The 16,317-nt window shown below is 48.6% G+C and overlaps 1 protein-coding gene across 1 annotated transcript; it reads left to right on the top strand.

Moving 5' to 3' along the window:
- Positions 1 to 3,247: 3,247 nt before the first annotated feature.
- Positions 3,248 to 11,584, top strand: LOC134368576 (olfactory receptor 13H1-like). Its single transcript, XM_063085004.1, has 2 exons — positions 3,248 to 3,361; positions 10,583 to 11,584. The coding sequence occupies exons 1-2, from the start codon at positions 3,248 to 3,250 to the stop codon at positions 11,582 to 11,584; spliced, it is 1,116 nt and encodes a 371-aa protein (XP_062941074.1).
- Positions 11,585 to 16,317: the final 4,733 nt, after the last annotated feature.

Genomic DNA, 16,317 nt, shown 5'->3' with positions numbered 1-16,317 from the left:
CCTGTGTTCTCTGCCGCAGGACTGCTGGCTGGAAAGGACAGCTTTCTAGCAATTCTCCAAGTCACGGGAAACCCTGGAGCCCTTTCCACGCATGGACGGGAGCGCACCCGGCTCACCAGGCCCTGCCAGCTCCTTCCCCAGGCTCGGCCCTCACCTCCGTGCGATTAGCCTCCTGAATTCCGCCCTCTGTTCACTGAGAACAAAGAACGGCTGGTGAGATGCTGCTTTAGTTCCCCGGCTGGGCTCTTACAGAAACGAACCAAGAAGAGCGAGTTGTAAACGTGCAGTTGATTTTCACAGGCCCTGAAGACAACCCTCCTGCCAGAGCCGTCCTGCGCTTGCAGCGTTGTCTGCGGTGGGGGTCTGGAGTTTGATGGAGACGGGGTCTGCAGGATCACTGCTGCTCTAGGGAATTCCTGCAGGGCGTGAGCTCTGGCCAGTTCATCTCAGGCACTTGCGATGTTGCTACCTGCAGCCGAGGGCTGCGAAGCGGGTGCTGGAGAGAAAGGGGGCAGAGCTGGCACGAGCTGCTGCCCCTCCTGTGCCTGCACGCCTCAGCTGCAGGGAGGCCCGGCTTTTGTGCCACCCCTTTCCAGACCCCTCCCCTGATGCCCTAGGTGGGCTAGCCCCTTTCCTGTGTCCCCACAGCTCCCTGGGCTTCAGCCGTCATATTATGCACCACCGAGGCTGTAATTCTTGGCTTATTCTCCGTGTCCCCCGACATGGGAGCCACGGCTGGCAGGACTGGCAGAGAGCAGGGTGGCCAGCTTCCCTTCAGACAGAGGCCCCACAGCTGGCGCTCAACCCCTCCCGTGACCCAGCCCAGCTTCCCACCCTCCACGCTCAGCCTTCCCACGAGACCCTTGTGCCCTCCCTTGAAAATTCTTTCTGTGGGTGAGAACATGCTTGCTGGGCTCGTGTTTGTCTTCCTCGGATGCTTGCACTCTGTCCCCCCATGAGAATGCTGCAGAAATGTGGGGATTGCTTTGTTTATTTGGTCCCTAAACCTTGAAAATACAGAAAACACGGAAGCAAGAGTAGAAGTCTGCTGTTGGTGAGAACCCAAGAGCGATGAACAGCCCATCCTCAGGGCAGCAGGGGCAGGGCCGCTTCCCAGGACCCAGATGGTGTCTTTCCAGCCTGTTTGGACCACAGGGAGCAGCCCTCGGAAGTATAGCTGATGGTTGTTAGGAAGGGAGTGTCCTTAGAGGAGTTGCCAGGGCCTGTGACTTGCGTTAAGTAGCAGTGAAGGCAGGACTGAGAAAGTCCTAGGAGAGGTCAGGAAGGAGGCCGTACTGGGATCCGCGCACTGAGGGGCGTGCCTTCCCCAGGTCACACAGCTGGACCCAAATCCCATTCCCGATGACTTGTGTTTCGTTCGCAAACCTTGGATACAGTTTAGGTCCTGACAATGTTATTTCAGTCAGATCTGCTAAATCTGCAGTCCCCATTGTAGAATTCATTACCATTACGTGAATCAGCCTCAGGCTGATTTGAGAGGCAGATAACATACAGGTTTGGCTGGGGTCGAATCCAGTGACCGGTCCTTGCTAGAGAGAAGCTCAAAGTGGGCAATGGAGCCTGAGATTGGGGCATTTGAACCGACAACCCCCCCCCCCACTGAGATTCCCTTGTTCTTTGTAAGAACTAGGAGGCTCTCAGGGCCTCCCTCGTTAATATGCAAAATCAGAGTCATGGAAGTGGCTTACTTCTCTGACTGACGTGGGAATGAGAGCTATGGAACCTTGAGAATGCTGCTCCTCAGCTGACCTAACCTCCTGTCTCATGCCTACATCTCCCCAAGGCCAGCATATCCACACCCCGACAACTCCTGATCTAGGTGTAGCCCAGTGTCCAACCTGTACCACAGTCCACATCTCGGTAGAGCAGGGCCACAGTTGCTTCCGTGCAGCCCAGTAAGCACCATCGTCCCCTGCATTCCTAAATTCATGTGTCACCTGCATTCATAAAGCTGCCTCACCTACCAGCTGCAGACCCCTGGTCCTAATGTTCAGAAAAGCCTCCCAGATGCCCTTGCCCTTTCTAGGAATACCAGCGCCCAGGTCAAAGCCATTGCCACATCCTGGAAGTTTCATTCCTTTTCCTTTCTTTTTCCTTTTTTAAAGAAAGAAAGGCAAAGAGAGAGAAAAAAGACAGGCAGGAAGACACACAGAAACAAAGAAAGAACAAAAGAAAGAAAAAAGACAATGAAGAAAAACAGAAAAGGAAAAAACGATGGACAGATACACAGAAATGGAAGGAAGGAAGGAAGGAAGGAAGGAAGGAAGGAAGGAAGGAAGGAAGGAAGGAAGGAACGACGGAAGGAAGGAAGGAACGACGGAAGGAAGGAACGACGGAAGGAAGGAAAGGAAGGAAAGAAGGAAGGGAGGGAAGGAAGGAAGGAAGAAAGGAAGGAAGGAAGGAAGGAAGGAAGGAAGGAAGGAAGGAAGGAAGGAAGGAAGGAAGGAAGGAAGGAAGGAAGGAAAGGAAGGGAAGAAGGAAGGAAGGAAAGGAAGGAAGGAAGAAAGAAAAGAAGGAAGGAAAAGATGGAAGGAAAAGATGGAAGGAAGGATGGAAAGGAAGGAAGGAAGGAAGGAAGGAAGGATGGAAGGAAAGGAAGGAAGGAAGGACGGAAGGGGGAAGGAAGGAAAGAAGGAAGAAAGGAAGGAAGGAAGGAAGGAAGGAAGGAAGGAAGGAAGGAAGGAAGGAAGGAAGGAAAGGAAAGGAAAGAAAGAGAGAAAGAGAGACAGATAGGGAACGAGACAGAGAGAAGATCCTGCTGAAAGCGAGACCGGCTGCCATATGACAAGTGTCCATCCTTTGCAGGGCCAGCACAGTGCTGGGTGCTGGGCTCTAGGCGGTGGCAGGGACAAGGCCCACACCCCAAAGCAGAAAACAGGACCCCAGACTACTCTGTTGGAGCTTAGGATCACTCGCAATCTCCTCTGAATCATTCCAGCCGTTTCTGCCTCTGCCTCCGCCACCAGAGGGGCTGCCGACACCAAGGTGGGCGTGTGGCAGTTTTCTAGCCGCTCCACTTTTCTCTTCCTCTTTCCTGCCCTCTGGCCCCCTCTGCTCTTGGCCACAGTTTCGAAAACAGAAGCTCTTCTGTTGGAACGGAGAGAGCGGCCATGGTGACTGCGGGGCTCTCTCAGCAGTGACAGCTCGGGGACCGCTGCTCTCAAAATTATCCAGGTTTTCTGCATCTGGCTCCAGTTGGATACCAGTTAGATCCCAGTTAGAGACCATGGACTCTGATAGGATTGGGGGCAACACAGAACCGAGTTCTGGGAACATCATGGTGCTGGGCCTGGATGTTGGCTTGTCTCCTAAGTTCGGTGGCTGTAGGGCCGGCGTGGATGTTTGTGTGCATCCTATTAACTATCTGGACTCTTTGAAAGGGAAAGTCCTGATTGGGGCCTCAGGACTTCTTTGGTTTCTTAGCTGGCACTTCTGCCCCACGGTGAACTCTGCCCCGCCCCCTTCACCACATTGCCCGTGGGGAGGAGGCCACAGACACCCCCGTACCTGGACACTGAGCTCTGCTCAGTGGAACCGTCTCATGTGTTGGGTGAAAACGTGACGAAGCAATCTGGTTGGCCGTTCTTTTCTCACTTGAGTTCAGTAACTACAGGTTCTCTGTGTGCTGAAAAGAGTAGCTACAGGCTGGCAGGTTAATTTCATTTTCTAGTATTTGGGGCGACCACAAAGAATTGCAAAGTCAGAATTGCCTGAAGGTAGGTACGTGTCAGAGTTTTAGGCTCACCAGGCAGGTGCCCCCTTGCTTTCTTCCCTTAGATGCTGAGACTCTAGGGAAAGAGCTGGGCACTGCCATGGACTGGCTCTCTGAGGGAAAACGTGCCAGCTAGAGGTCAGGGGGCACTGCTGCCACCACAAGACAGAAAAAGAACCTCTCTGCTGCCATCATATTGGGCTCTTCACAGTTAACCAGATCTCTCAGTTGGCAAAGTTGACCCCAGACAGTCTAAACTTTTTCTGTCTCTCTTCATCCTGCCTGGAAGATTGGAGCACAGAGTGTCTGATGGAGCCCTCTTAACTCCCAGTACAGGTAGACACCGAGCTTCTTCTGTAACATGAGCAAGCAGATCTACCATTAGGGTTCTATTGGTCAAAAGTAGCAGAAACCGGATGGAATAACCACAAAAATTCCTTGAACTATTTAAGTCAAGTGCACACTTACGATGGCGGGTAGGGGAGAGGGGTGGAGAGGAACTGGTAAAGGGGCATGAAAATCAAGTACAATGTATTTTGAGAAGTAAAATAACAAAAACCCCAAAGTAGCAGAAACCAATTCCAAGTAGCCCAGGAAACCATGGGAACTTGTTATGTGAATACCAGGTTGGGGGTGGGGGCTGGGGTGGGGGTGGGGTAGTTGTCTCCCAGAAACTCAGACAGGAGCAAAGTGGAACCAGAGACTCAGACACCATCAGGACTGCCCCCTTCCCTGTCTTTCATCCCTGTGGATGTGCTTTGCTCTTCCTTTGCTCTGAAGACGTTTCATCTGCACCTTCTGTTGCAAGGGCTGCAAAGATGGCCAACAGCTTCCAGTCCAGGTGTGGGGTAACTTGAAAATCCTCCTGTTATACAACATTCCCAGGACTCTCTCTGTGTCTCAAATATCCACTAAGAGACAGCCAGAAGGGCCTTTTGAATGTGGTCTCCATGCAGTGCTTGCCAAGGAGACAAATTGGAGGAGATGCTGGCAAATGGATGTCAGCCAGTCCACGTGAAGTACATGACATCCATCTCAAGATGCAGTAGTCAATGGAGACCCCGGTCTGTCTAGCTCCTTTCTGCGCCTTCCCCCAGTGGTGTGGTCTCAGTGGTAAAAGCTGCCTCAGTGTCACCATGCCCTTATTCCCAGTCACAACCCAGGCCACTAAATGGAAAAACAACAAAGGAGGGACACGGCATGGAAAACCAGCCTGAGAATAAGGAAATGACCTACCCAAGGTTGACCTGCGAACAGATAACGTCGTCCTTCCACTCAGTCTCAGTCTTTCTGCACATCCTCTTCAGCCTATGAGCTCTCACTTCCGGAATGAGCATTTATTGTGTGGTGACAGATGGGCCCCTAGAGCCTGGCAAGGTGCCTGGCACTCCATAGATGCTAAATAAATATTCATTGAATGAATGAATAAAGAAGGCAAAAGGTGCTCATATGGCCTTGGGGGTGAAGGACGGTGTCTCCCAGACGTGAGTATTTATGTCCAGGAAAGGATTTCCCAACGGGACAGACACTGAGTAGGGGTTTGGGAAAGAAGCCAACTTTTGCTAACATGGCTTCAGGTTCCCTGAGGCTTGGGCTGTTCCACAGTCAGGACTTGCTGTCTCTGCAGCCCACAGGGTGAGATAACAGGAAGCCTCTCAATTGAGATGCAGAAATCGCTGTTTAGCATGTCTGCCTGTCTTTTCCTTTCCTTCAGTACTTTCTCCTCTGGCCAGAGCAGATTCCCTGGACATCTGGATCTTTCCTCCCATCCCATTTGTGAGCTCGGTGTGCACATTTTGTTTTTTTGTTTTTTAATTTGAAAAACTTTTATTGATTATGCATATTCATGTGGCACAGAGCTGACCGTCAGCAGCTGTGCCCACGATGCGGCGAGCAGATCAGTGCTATCAGCGTGCCCACCACCTGCAACTGCAATTACTCCCTGGGCGTGCACACTTTAAAGTGCAGCAAACTTGCCCTCCAAAGATGCTGCTCCAATGCACACCATCATCAACAGCACGGCAGTGCTTCTAGTCTCACATCCTGCGCTCAGAAATGTTTTCAGCACTCCGGAAGATGAAAATATCCACCCGTGTGTCTTTCTAGGTGTTTTAGTGTTTCGTTTGTCTACATTTACTCTTTGATCCCCGAGACTGATTTTGGTGAAAGGAGTAAGGTGGGGATCCACTTTCGTGTGGTGCATGTTTTCATGGAGAGCCAGTTGTCCACAACACCATTTATTGAATGTTGCCTTTATCAAATTTAACAAATGTTAAATTTCTCCCTTATCAGACACTAAATTTCCATATGAATTAAAAAAATCTACTTCTGGATTCTTAATTCTGTTTCATTGATCAGCCTTCCTATTTCTTCTTCAACACTAAAATTTTCGTGATCACGTTAGCTATTATTTAATTGATATTTCCCAGGACTTATTTCACTGAATTACATCCAACGTCCATGGGAAACATGGTGGGACTGCACTTAAGGGGAGATGAAGAAGCCCTACTGGCCTAGAGTGATAACCCCCAGTAAGTGCTGATACAGGACCACCGTGCTCTGATCCTCATGTCCTGGGACCCACAGGGTGAGCCCGCACTCACGGGAGTAGGGGAGTGTTGGGGTTTTTCCCGCATGGACGCCTGCACTTAGAGACTAGTTATACGTATATTCTCTCAGTTCCTCCTCCAAACCATGAAGTGAGGTAGCTGCTATTATTCGCTCCATGTCAAAGAGAAAACAAATCTAAAGCTGAGAGAGGTTAAGTGTCATAGCTCACCCAAAATTACACAGCCAGGAAAGGGTGGAGTTGAGCTTAGACCTCTGGAGATCTGTCTGGCTCCAGGTCAAGTTCATCCTTGGTCAAGTCGCGCCCTCAGTTTTCCTTCTAAGCAGCTAAATTCTAATTCTAAGCGTTGTAAACAGACTTAGTTCTAAAGCTGAATTCTTAATGTCTGCTTCGGATATGTGTCTTCATTCTCCTATTAGTCTGTGCACTCTTGCTGACCTTTGCCCCCCTGACAGCAGCCAGCACAGAGCCTGGTATAGAAAAGGCAGAAGCCCGTGCGTTGGGCTGTGGGGCGGTAGCATGAACTTGTCTGTTGTAATTCTCTGGCTCAAGGAGTAAGTGTGTTTGCTCCACCAGGGACCACGTTTACAAGTGTGGCTGCCCACAGAGGCCACTCACAGCCTCAGTGATATATATGGTTGGTGCACACCTCTAATTGTTTCCCCTGAGGCTCTCTTGCCAATATCCTATTGGATTTCCTCAGTCTCTCTCGGCTTCATAAGGCCCGCAGAGCTAACCCCCAAGGCAGCTCTCCCCTACTCAACCCAAACGCAGACTGGAAAGTCGGAATTACTTTCCGGAGCCACCTTGCAAGCCACATGACTCTTCCTAGAGTGTGAGTCTAGCTGGAGTCGTTCCGGGTAGAGCTGACCCTTGTGCGTCCCTAGCAAGAGGACTGGGCTTGTATATTACCCATTCTGGCTTCACTGCATCCCGGAGTCATGGGCAATAGGGTAACAGTGCAGGGCTATCAGATAACCCAGATTCAGGTGGCTTTCTTGGCAAAGCTCAGGCCTCTGCAATCCTTGGCAATCTTGTGCTTCCGGAGATGCCCTCTGCACCTATCCCCGGCGGGCCTCAGAAACTGGGGATCAAGTAGCTAGGAAAGGTCGGTATTTATGGAAAAGGAGTAAAATTTAGCCTCCACTCCTGGGAAAGAAGAAATCCTCATCTCTGCCCACGTGTTCACTTTCCACTCTACGGCCTGCTTTTCAGAAGCAGAAGCCAATTGCTGTTCAGTCCCCAGTCTCTGAAGAAGGCATCAGGAAATAATTCATGGGTTGTTGCTGTGCACAGTTCTTAGGTCCTTAAGGCTGTTTTAATCTCTTCTATCGAGCTCCTCACCTCCCTAGTGCTGGGCCCGCGGGCCTCTGAGTGACGGCAAGGCCTCGCCGAGCTGAGACGGCAGCTCTGCTCCTCCACAAGGGACACGGCACGTGAGCACTGCAGGCAAGGGAAGACTTCGTGGCCGTCCAAAGGGTCCCTGAAGTCGGGCAAACACGTCAGCGTCTGACAAGAGTTACAAACATCTCACCGCGTTCGTCCCAAAGCCGACTTAACCTTGGGGAAACAGAGCTTGGCTCAGAGTCTCAGCAGGAAGGGGCTGTGGTCTGATTCTGTCCAGCACCGTCACTGAGTGTTTGGGCTCCTTCCGTGAAGGGGGACTGGCTGCAGAGCTGGAAGAAGCTTGGCTGGTTTGAGTCAGCTGCTCCACCCATCTCACAGGCGCGATTTGCTGACAATTCTGCCTTCCACCCTCGGGGGTGGAGGTGGGGCTGGGATATCATTTTTGGAAATGCATGTCACTCATGGAAGTCTCGGTGAAGAGCACGCGGAGACCTTTCCCTTGCGGGTGGTGTTGACAGTGTCTCAGTGGCGTGGGGTAGATTTGCGTGCAAAGAGGCAGCGTAGGCCACTTTCCTCAGATCTCCAGGTGGAGTCTGCAGAAGAGCAAGGTCAGTCCCCTTACTCCAGCACATGTGCATGACATTGGAGTTGGCCCTGACGGCAGCAAGAAGTGACCACCTTCCCAAATGACGAACCCTTTCTGTGCTGTAGCACACTCAGCAGCCTTTGCACCAGGAGCTGGCTGTGGAACAAGCCCTGCCAGCGGCTCGTGAAAATCTGTGTCTGCTCTTCACACCCAGGTATGCACAGGAATATTCAGGAAGGGGTGGCTTTAAATTATGAATATTTACAGGAAAACAGAGATCACATCTTTCCAAGTATTGAAACGGACGAAAAACTTTAATGCCAGTTTTAAAGTGTGTGTGTGTGTGTGTGTGTGTGTGTGTGTGTGTGTGTGCGTGTGTGTGTGTGTTTGAATAGTTTTACGAAATTCTTTGGGAGGGACCCTGCAATTATTAAGCATCTGAAAAGCTGTCTGTGTTACGTGTCTCATTCCTACTTTAGGATGAAAGCTGAAAACCAGCAGGAAATGATCAAGTTGTACTCGAACCAGTGGTTCTCAAACTTTAGAGGCATTAGAGACGCCTGCAGAGCTTGTTAAAACAGATCTGTGGGCCCCACTCCCAGAGTTCCTGACTCAGCAGGTCTGGGGTGGGGCCTGAGAATCTGTATCTCTCACAAGTCCTAGAGGATGCTGATGCTGCCGGTCCACAGACCCTGCTTTGAGAACCTCTGGTCTAACCACATGCGTTTTCCTGTGGTAGCTGAGATGAGCTCCTCAGGAATCGAGTCAGTCCTTTCCTCTCGGTGCCTCCCTCTGTCTAGCGCTCCTCATCCTGTGCTGGAATGGCCGGATTTTCTCCCCCTACAGATGGTGAACAGGAACTGGGGTGTTCGTCTTTGTTTCTTCTCTCTCCCTCCGCCTCCCTTTGACCGGCTAGTCCCCACTCATTCGTCAAGTCTCTGCAGAGGTGTCACCAGCTCTGGCTGGTTAGGTCCCCTTCCCGGGTGCTCTTTGTCAGCCTTGACCCTGTCCCCATGTACTACGAGTCACGGTAGAATCGTGTGTTCTTTTCTGTCCCTCCCACCAGATGGTGAACCCCTTGAGGGGAGGGACTGTGTCCGGGAGGTTGCTGGTAGTGAGTCTTGGTGTGAGGCCATGAGGTCTTGGCCTCCATAAACATGGGAATAGAGAAGAAGGGACGGAAGGAAGAGGTACTGCAGAGGAAGCCTCTTCTCAGTGCCTGCTCCACAGTGTGTGTCTGGAAATGCTTAGTTCATTAAATGGACACATTAACAGAGTTTGCTGACTGACGGGGTATGGAGAGTAAGGTGGAGGCAGGATCTAACATTTGGGGAGCCCCTAATATGCGCCAGACTCTGACAGAGACAGCAAAGTTGAAAATGGCAAACTCTGGGGCAAAATCATGGGTCGCATGGTATTTAAGGTGACAGCAGATGCACGAATGGAGACGCACATCTGGAGAAGTGGAACAGGAGCTTCGTTGGTTATAAATCATACGACAGTAGTTAGGAGCAGAGCAAAGAGCACAGACACAGGGGTCAGACACATGCCTCTGGTCAGCTTAGTCGCGTCCAGCAAGCCCCCACGAAAATCTCAGACCTTATCATTCTGGTGGTGCAAGGAAGGTAAATGCAAACCTTGCCAGCCAGAGCCCAGGCCAGGCCTGCCAGCCCCGCTCGCCTGCCCACATGTAGGCAAAAGTCAGAAGGGAACAGAGACACCCAGCAGAGCAGTCCTTCGCTGGCCTGCAATGGGTCCCTCCCCTGCATATCCTGACATTCCTACCTTTCCTTTCTCCTTTCTTCTCTGCCTTGAGGAGTGACGAGCTGCTGGTTGAAGAGGTGGGAGGAAAGCATTGTGGATCTTTTGGTCTCAGCCCCAGTGTGGGAAGGGACTTAGGACCTTGAGTGTTGACCTCGAGTGAGTACAAGCCAATATTGTCCTGAGGACCTTTCCCTGTGCCGCTACACTGTCATTCTCCTGCCCCTGAATGAAGAGGCAGCCGGTTTCTTCTCGTGGTCAGGCCTCATTTAGTTTGGAGCAGGAGCTCATGGGAGGCTTGCTGGCCAGAAGGCTGGGTGGGTCCTTTGTTCTCTCTTCCTCCAATACTGTGTTCACACAATCCAGGGGTCCCGGTCCTTTTTCCTGGAGGACTGCTTTTTTATTTTCCCCGCAGAGGATGCAGACACGGGCGTGGGTCACTGAAGCTGCTGGCAGGTTAGGGGCTGAAAACTTCAGAGGTGAGCTTGTGTCAAGGGCTGCTGTGCTTTAAGCAACCTGATAGTATACTCGGTGAATTCCTTGCTGGCAAAGAGCTGATTCGTCTGCCTTCTCTCCCCACCTGTAGCTGTGGATAGACGAAATGAATTACCAGGAAATTGGAAACCACACCAAAGTGACCGAATTCATTCTCGTGGGAATGTCCAAGGACCCCACATCCCAGAGTGTTCTTTTCTGGGCACTGATGTTTCTCTACATACTAACTTTGGCAGGAAACAGCATGATCGTTTTCCTGGTGGGAGTCAGTTCTCAGCTTCACACCCCAATGTATTTCTTCCTTGGTAACTTGTCTTTACTGGATCTCCTGTTCTCCACCAGTGCTGTACCCCTGACCATGGTGAACTCCCTGCAGAACTATCCCACCATCTCCTACAGCTCCTGTTTTGCCCAGCTTGCCATCCGAGCCTTCTTGGCACTGGCTGAGTGTTTCCTTCTGGCCATTATGGCTTACGACCGATTCGTGGCTATCTCAAATCCACTCAGGTACAACTTGGTCATGTCTTCTCGAGAATGCACTTTAATGGCTTTGGCTGTGTGGGTGACAGCCTTCCTGCTCACTGTCGTGCCCATTCTGCTCTTCCCCATCAGTTTCTGTGGGCATAATGCAGTCAATCACTTCTCCTGTGAAGTCCAAGCCATCTTCAAATTGCTCTATTCTAACACCATTTCCCTAGAGGTTATGATGATGGTATGTGCTGTCATTTCAATGCCAGTACCTTTAACTTTCATCCTTATCTCTTACCTTTGTATCCTCAGGGCTGTCTTAAGAATCCATCCAACTGAGGCTAGGCTTAAGGCCTTTTCCACATGTGGTTCTCACCTGGTCGTGGTCACCATCTACTTTGGGACACTAATATATATTTATATGAGACCACAGGCCAAAAAGTCCCAAGATGAGGACAAAATTGTCTCTATATTTTATGCAGCAGTGACACCAATGCTAAATCCCCTCATCTACACCCTGAGAAATAAGGATGTAAAAGCTGCTCTCAGGAGAGTAACTTGTGGGGCCAAGTCCTCATGCTTCAAGCACACGACAGCCCGCTGGGTGATAGGACAGCACAAATGATTTAACTGCCCTGGCAACTTCACATCTGTGAGTGGGAGTCCAGAAATGGGAAAGGACTTTCAAAGCATCTGAGAAATGGAAGCAATCACACAAGGACCAGCATTTGATGACATTAAAATATAAAACTACTATATGTCACGTGCATCTTAAATAAAAATAAGATGCAAGCTATCACGAGAAGCAAAGGTTGCAACACACATAACAAGAAAATAATTAATAGTCTGTGTATATAAAACCTCTTGCAAAGCATTCAGACAGAAGATAAATACAAGAAGAAAATGGCCAAGGGGCACAAACACACAATTCAGTAAGAGGAAATAATCATTCACACTTATGCAACAACAAAATATCACTTTTCACTGATTAACACAAATGAAAACCATTTATAGTATATAATGTTGGTGAGGATCTGGGAAAATACCATTGGGTTCATGGAAATTGCTACGGCTTTTGGGGGAGGCAGTTCCAGTAGCTGTAAAAACCAAACATTTGGGTGACCCATTTGTTTGGGAAGGTGGCCCTCAGCTAGCAGCATCCCTGGCCTCTGAGTTTGCTGCTCCGAGAGGCCTAGGGTGGATCTGCAAGCCCGCTGGCTCTGAAAATGTCTAACCCTGAGCAAGATGTCAATATCCACTTTTTTCAGACTCCCACAGATGGTACCCTTGAGGTGCTTGCCCCTGTACCCTTCACAGCACTGGGAGAGCCTTCGGGAGAAGGGTGGTTCCTCCCCAAGGTGACTCCTCCACTTCCACCCTCTTTATGAGGAAGTCGTAGAATGGGCTCCTTTGAAATGGCACCTTTTGGAAATCCCTGTAGGGACGTGGTTGGTCCTGAATGGGGGTGGTCCTCACTATTTAGAATGGGAGGTATTTTGAGGACCTCTTTAGATAGCTGTGGACTTTCGTCATCAATTCCTGGAAAATGGGAAAGACCCGCTTTGACATCTCACGTCACCATGCCACCTCAATGCATGTACGGCACATAAATGTGCAAGAATTCTTGCTCAAGCATTCTTTGGACGTGTGAGAATTTTGAATAAAAGCCCTAAGTGTTTAGCAGGAGAGCAATGTTTAAGTGAATCACCGTACACCCATAGCATAGAACATCATGGCGCTAGGATGGCCCTACTCCACGGGGGCCTACTCCGTTCCTCTGGGACCAGAAGGTCACCTGGCTACTGAACATGTTCTTTTTGTGATGGTGGAAGACATGCAAGAGGAGTGATCGTGATGCCTCTTAAGGCCTAGGATCAAATGAGCACGTTGTCGCTCTTGTCCCCATTCCATGAGCGAGCGGTAGCCACGCGGTCAAGCTCAGTATCAGTGGGGTAAGGGAATGTAACCTGTCCCTAGAAGGAAGAGCTTCAGACTCATGCAGCTAAGGCCGTGTCTGAAGGGGAGGATCAGGAATGGGGAAGATACTGCAACGACCCCAGAGTGCCAGGCGGTGCGCGGGTGCAGGCAACGAAGCTGGCAATTTTACGTGTGGCCGATGCGTGTGTTGGAGGAAGAAAACTCCAGGCATGTAGCCGACCCTGCCACTGTGGGATGTGCATGTAGCTGGTGGCTCTGAGTAGCAGTGTCTCCACCTGTGAGCCCCCAGTGAGCGTGGGTCCTTTCAGTTGTGTCCTGGGTGGCTCGGCGGTGAATACCCACTCATGGCTCGCACGTCTGCTGCTCAAGGCTTCCGAACGTTTGATTTGCAAGCGTTTTCTGGTAGGCCACACGTAGTGGAGCTGAAAGCTGCTTGTGTCTGGGTCGTCACGGACCACGGGGGTGACGGTTGTGGAGAGAACAAGCACTGAGGGGAGTGAGGCAGCGCAGTAGATTGGGGGTCCTGAGTCTCCAGCAGCGCCGACCTCTCATTTTCTCCAGCCGTGCACCACAGTTGATGGACAACAGTGCAGAAAACAGGTGGTCGGGTTCACAGTGGGGTGGGAACTTGTGACTGAAGGTCTAGGGGCACAGCAACCGCGTTCCCAGTGCCTACAAATGTGTCTCGAGGAGGACAAAGGACAGGGGGAATGAGAGTAATGAGGTGCAATAACTAACATATCAGGGGCTATGGGGGATGGGCAGAAACCAGTATGTTTTCCATTTTGCTTGAAAACTTCTGGGAAAACATGGACAGAAGGTAAAAATCATCTCATAATCATGGTTATTTTATTTTATTTAAAATCTTTTCTTTTTTGATTTTATATTTTTATTATGTTTTATTAAAATTATTTAACTGACGAATAAATTTGTATATATTCAAGGTGTACAATGGGGTGATTTAAGTACACATTGTTTAATAATTATTACACTCGACTTAATCGACACATCCATATGCCACCTGTGCAGTACATTAGATGTTAAACACAGTCCTAGCCAAACTGTAGGAATCGTGGATGAAGGATATGGTTGATATTTAGTATTCATGAGTGGGAAGTACGTAAACCTTTCTGAAGGCGAAATGTTTGAGTAAGAAGAAATTCGGCTGAAAAATCAGACGACGCATTGACATGCATGGGGTTTATAAAATGCAAGGCCTCTTGGTTACCCTATGGAGAAGCGTGTGTGCTCACACATGACCAAAACATCTGCATATCACACGATTCTCAGCAGAACTTGCAAAGCAATTGACACACAGGAAGAAGGACGAGATAGAAGAGAAAAACTTCAGGTGTGTTCGTAGAATGGCTGTATGATGAGGGTGTCTTAGTTCCAACTGCGATAACAGCATACCATAGATAGAGTGGTTTATGAGCAACACAAATTGATACACCACAGTTCTGGTGGCTGAAGAACAGGGTGATGGTGCCCGCATGGTCGGGCTCTGTTGAGCGCTCCCTGCTTCAGGCTGCAAACTCTCAGTTTCCCATTGGATCCTCACATGCTGGAAAGAGCTAATTAGTTCTATGGCTTCTTATTTTAATGATTATTATTGAAGAATATAAGTGTATTTTTTTTGGCTTTGTTGATACATATTCACTTTATTCCCGCCCCCACCCGCTGTTTATTTCTTTGTATATTTATTTATTTATTTTTATTAGCTCCCACAAATAAGTGAGAACATGAGGTATTTCTCTTTCTGTGCCTGGCTTATTCCACTAAACGTAATTTTCTCTAAGTTCATGCATGTTGCTGCGAATGGTCGTATTTCATGTTTTATTTTATTTTAATTATCAATATACAATAGAGTTGATTTCCGTGTCTGTTTACCAATCCCTCCTTTTCCTCCCTCCCTCTCGAACCTCCACCCCATCAACATCATATCTGTTCACTTGTCTTAACCAAATCAAGGAAACGTTGTGATGGTTGTGTCTTCTTTCCCCACCCCCACCCCCGTTTGTTTGTTTATTTACTTATTTATTTTTATTAGCTCCCACAAATAAGTGAGGACATGCAGTATTTCTCTCTCTGTGCCTGGCTTATTTCACTTAATATAATTGTGTCTGAGTCCATCCATGTTGCTGTGAATGGCAGTATTTCATTCTTTTTTGTAGCAGAGTAGTATTCCACTGTGTAGATATGCCACATTTTCCTTATCCACTCATCTGATGATGGACATTTGGGCTGGTTCCAACTCTTGGCTATTGTAAATAGTGCTGCAACAAACACAGGAGTACAGGTCACCCTTCGACTTGATGATTTCCATTCCTCTGGGTATATTCCCAGCAGTGGAGTAGCTCGGTCATATGGTAGATCTATCTGTAATTGTTTGAGGAACCTCCATACCATTTTCCATAAAGGCTGCACCATTTTGCAGTCCTACCAACAATGTATGAGAGTTCCTTTTTCTCTGCAACCTCACCAGCATTTATCATTCTCAGTCTTTTGGATATTAGCCATCCTCACTGGAGTGAGATGGTATCTCAAAATGGTTTCGATTTGCATTTCCCAAATGTTGAGTGATGTTGAGCATTTTTTCCTGTGTCTGTTGGCCATTCCTACATCCTCCTTTGAGAAATGCCTATTCAGCTCCTTTGTCCATTTTTTAATTGGTTTACTTGCTTTTTTTTTTTTGCTGTTAATTTGTTTGAGTTCTTTATGTATTCTGTATAATAATCCTCTGTCAGATGTACATTTTGCAGATATTTTCTCCCACTCTGTTGTCTGTCTTTTCACTCTGTTAATTGTTTCTTTTGCTGTACAGAAGCTTTTTAGTTTGATACAATTCCATTTGTTTATTTTTTCTTTGGTTGCTTGTGCTTTTGGGGTCCTATTCATGATGTCTTTACCCACTCCTTCTTCCTGGACTGTTTCCCCTATGTTTTCTTTAAGGAGTTTTAATGTTTCAGGAGGTGTATTTAATTCTTTAATCCATTTTGAGTTGATTTTGCTATACAGTGATAGGTACGGGTCTAGTTTCATTCTCCTACATGTGAATGTCCAGTTTTCCCAGCACCATTTACTGAAGAGGCAGTCTCTTCCTCAATGTGTAGTCTTGGTGCCTTTGTCAAAGATCAGATGGCTGTAGGTCATTGGGTTGATTTCTGGATTCTCCATTGTGTTCCATTGGTCTGTGTGTCTGTTTTTATAACAGTACAATGCTATTTTGGTTACTATGGCTTTGTAGTATAGTTTAAAGTCAGGTACTTTTATGCCTCCGGCTTTATTATTTTCTTTTCTTGCTCATGATTGCTTTGGCTATTGGTGGTCTTTTGTTATTCCATATGAATTATAGGATTGTTTTATCCAATCCTGAGAAAAATGTCATTGGTATTTTGACGGAGATTGCATTGAATCTGT

Source organism: Cynocephalus volans, chromosome X, assembly GCF_027409185.1.
Source record: "Cynocephalus volans isolate mCynVol1 chromosome X, mCynVol1.pri, whole genome shotgun sequence".
NCBI lineage: Eukaryota > Metazoa > Chordata > Mammalia > Dermoptera > Cynocephalidae > Cynocephalus > Cynocephalus volans.
This window is presented reverse-complemented; position numbering and strand designations above follow the sequence as displayed.

What these genes read in the sequence shown, in the direction of transcription:
- LOC134368576 (XM_063085004.1), top strand. Translation starts at nt 3,248, where the DNA reads ATGGACTCTGATAGGATTGGGGGCAACACAGAACCGAGTTCTGGGAAC. An exon ending in GCTGTAGGGCCGGCGTGGAT is followed by an intron (nt 3,362 to 10,582) that starts GTTTGTGTGCAT and finishes CCCCACCTGTAG; the next exon opens with CTGTGGATAGACGAAATGAA.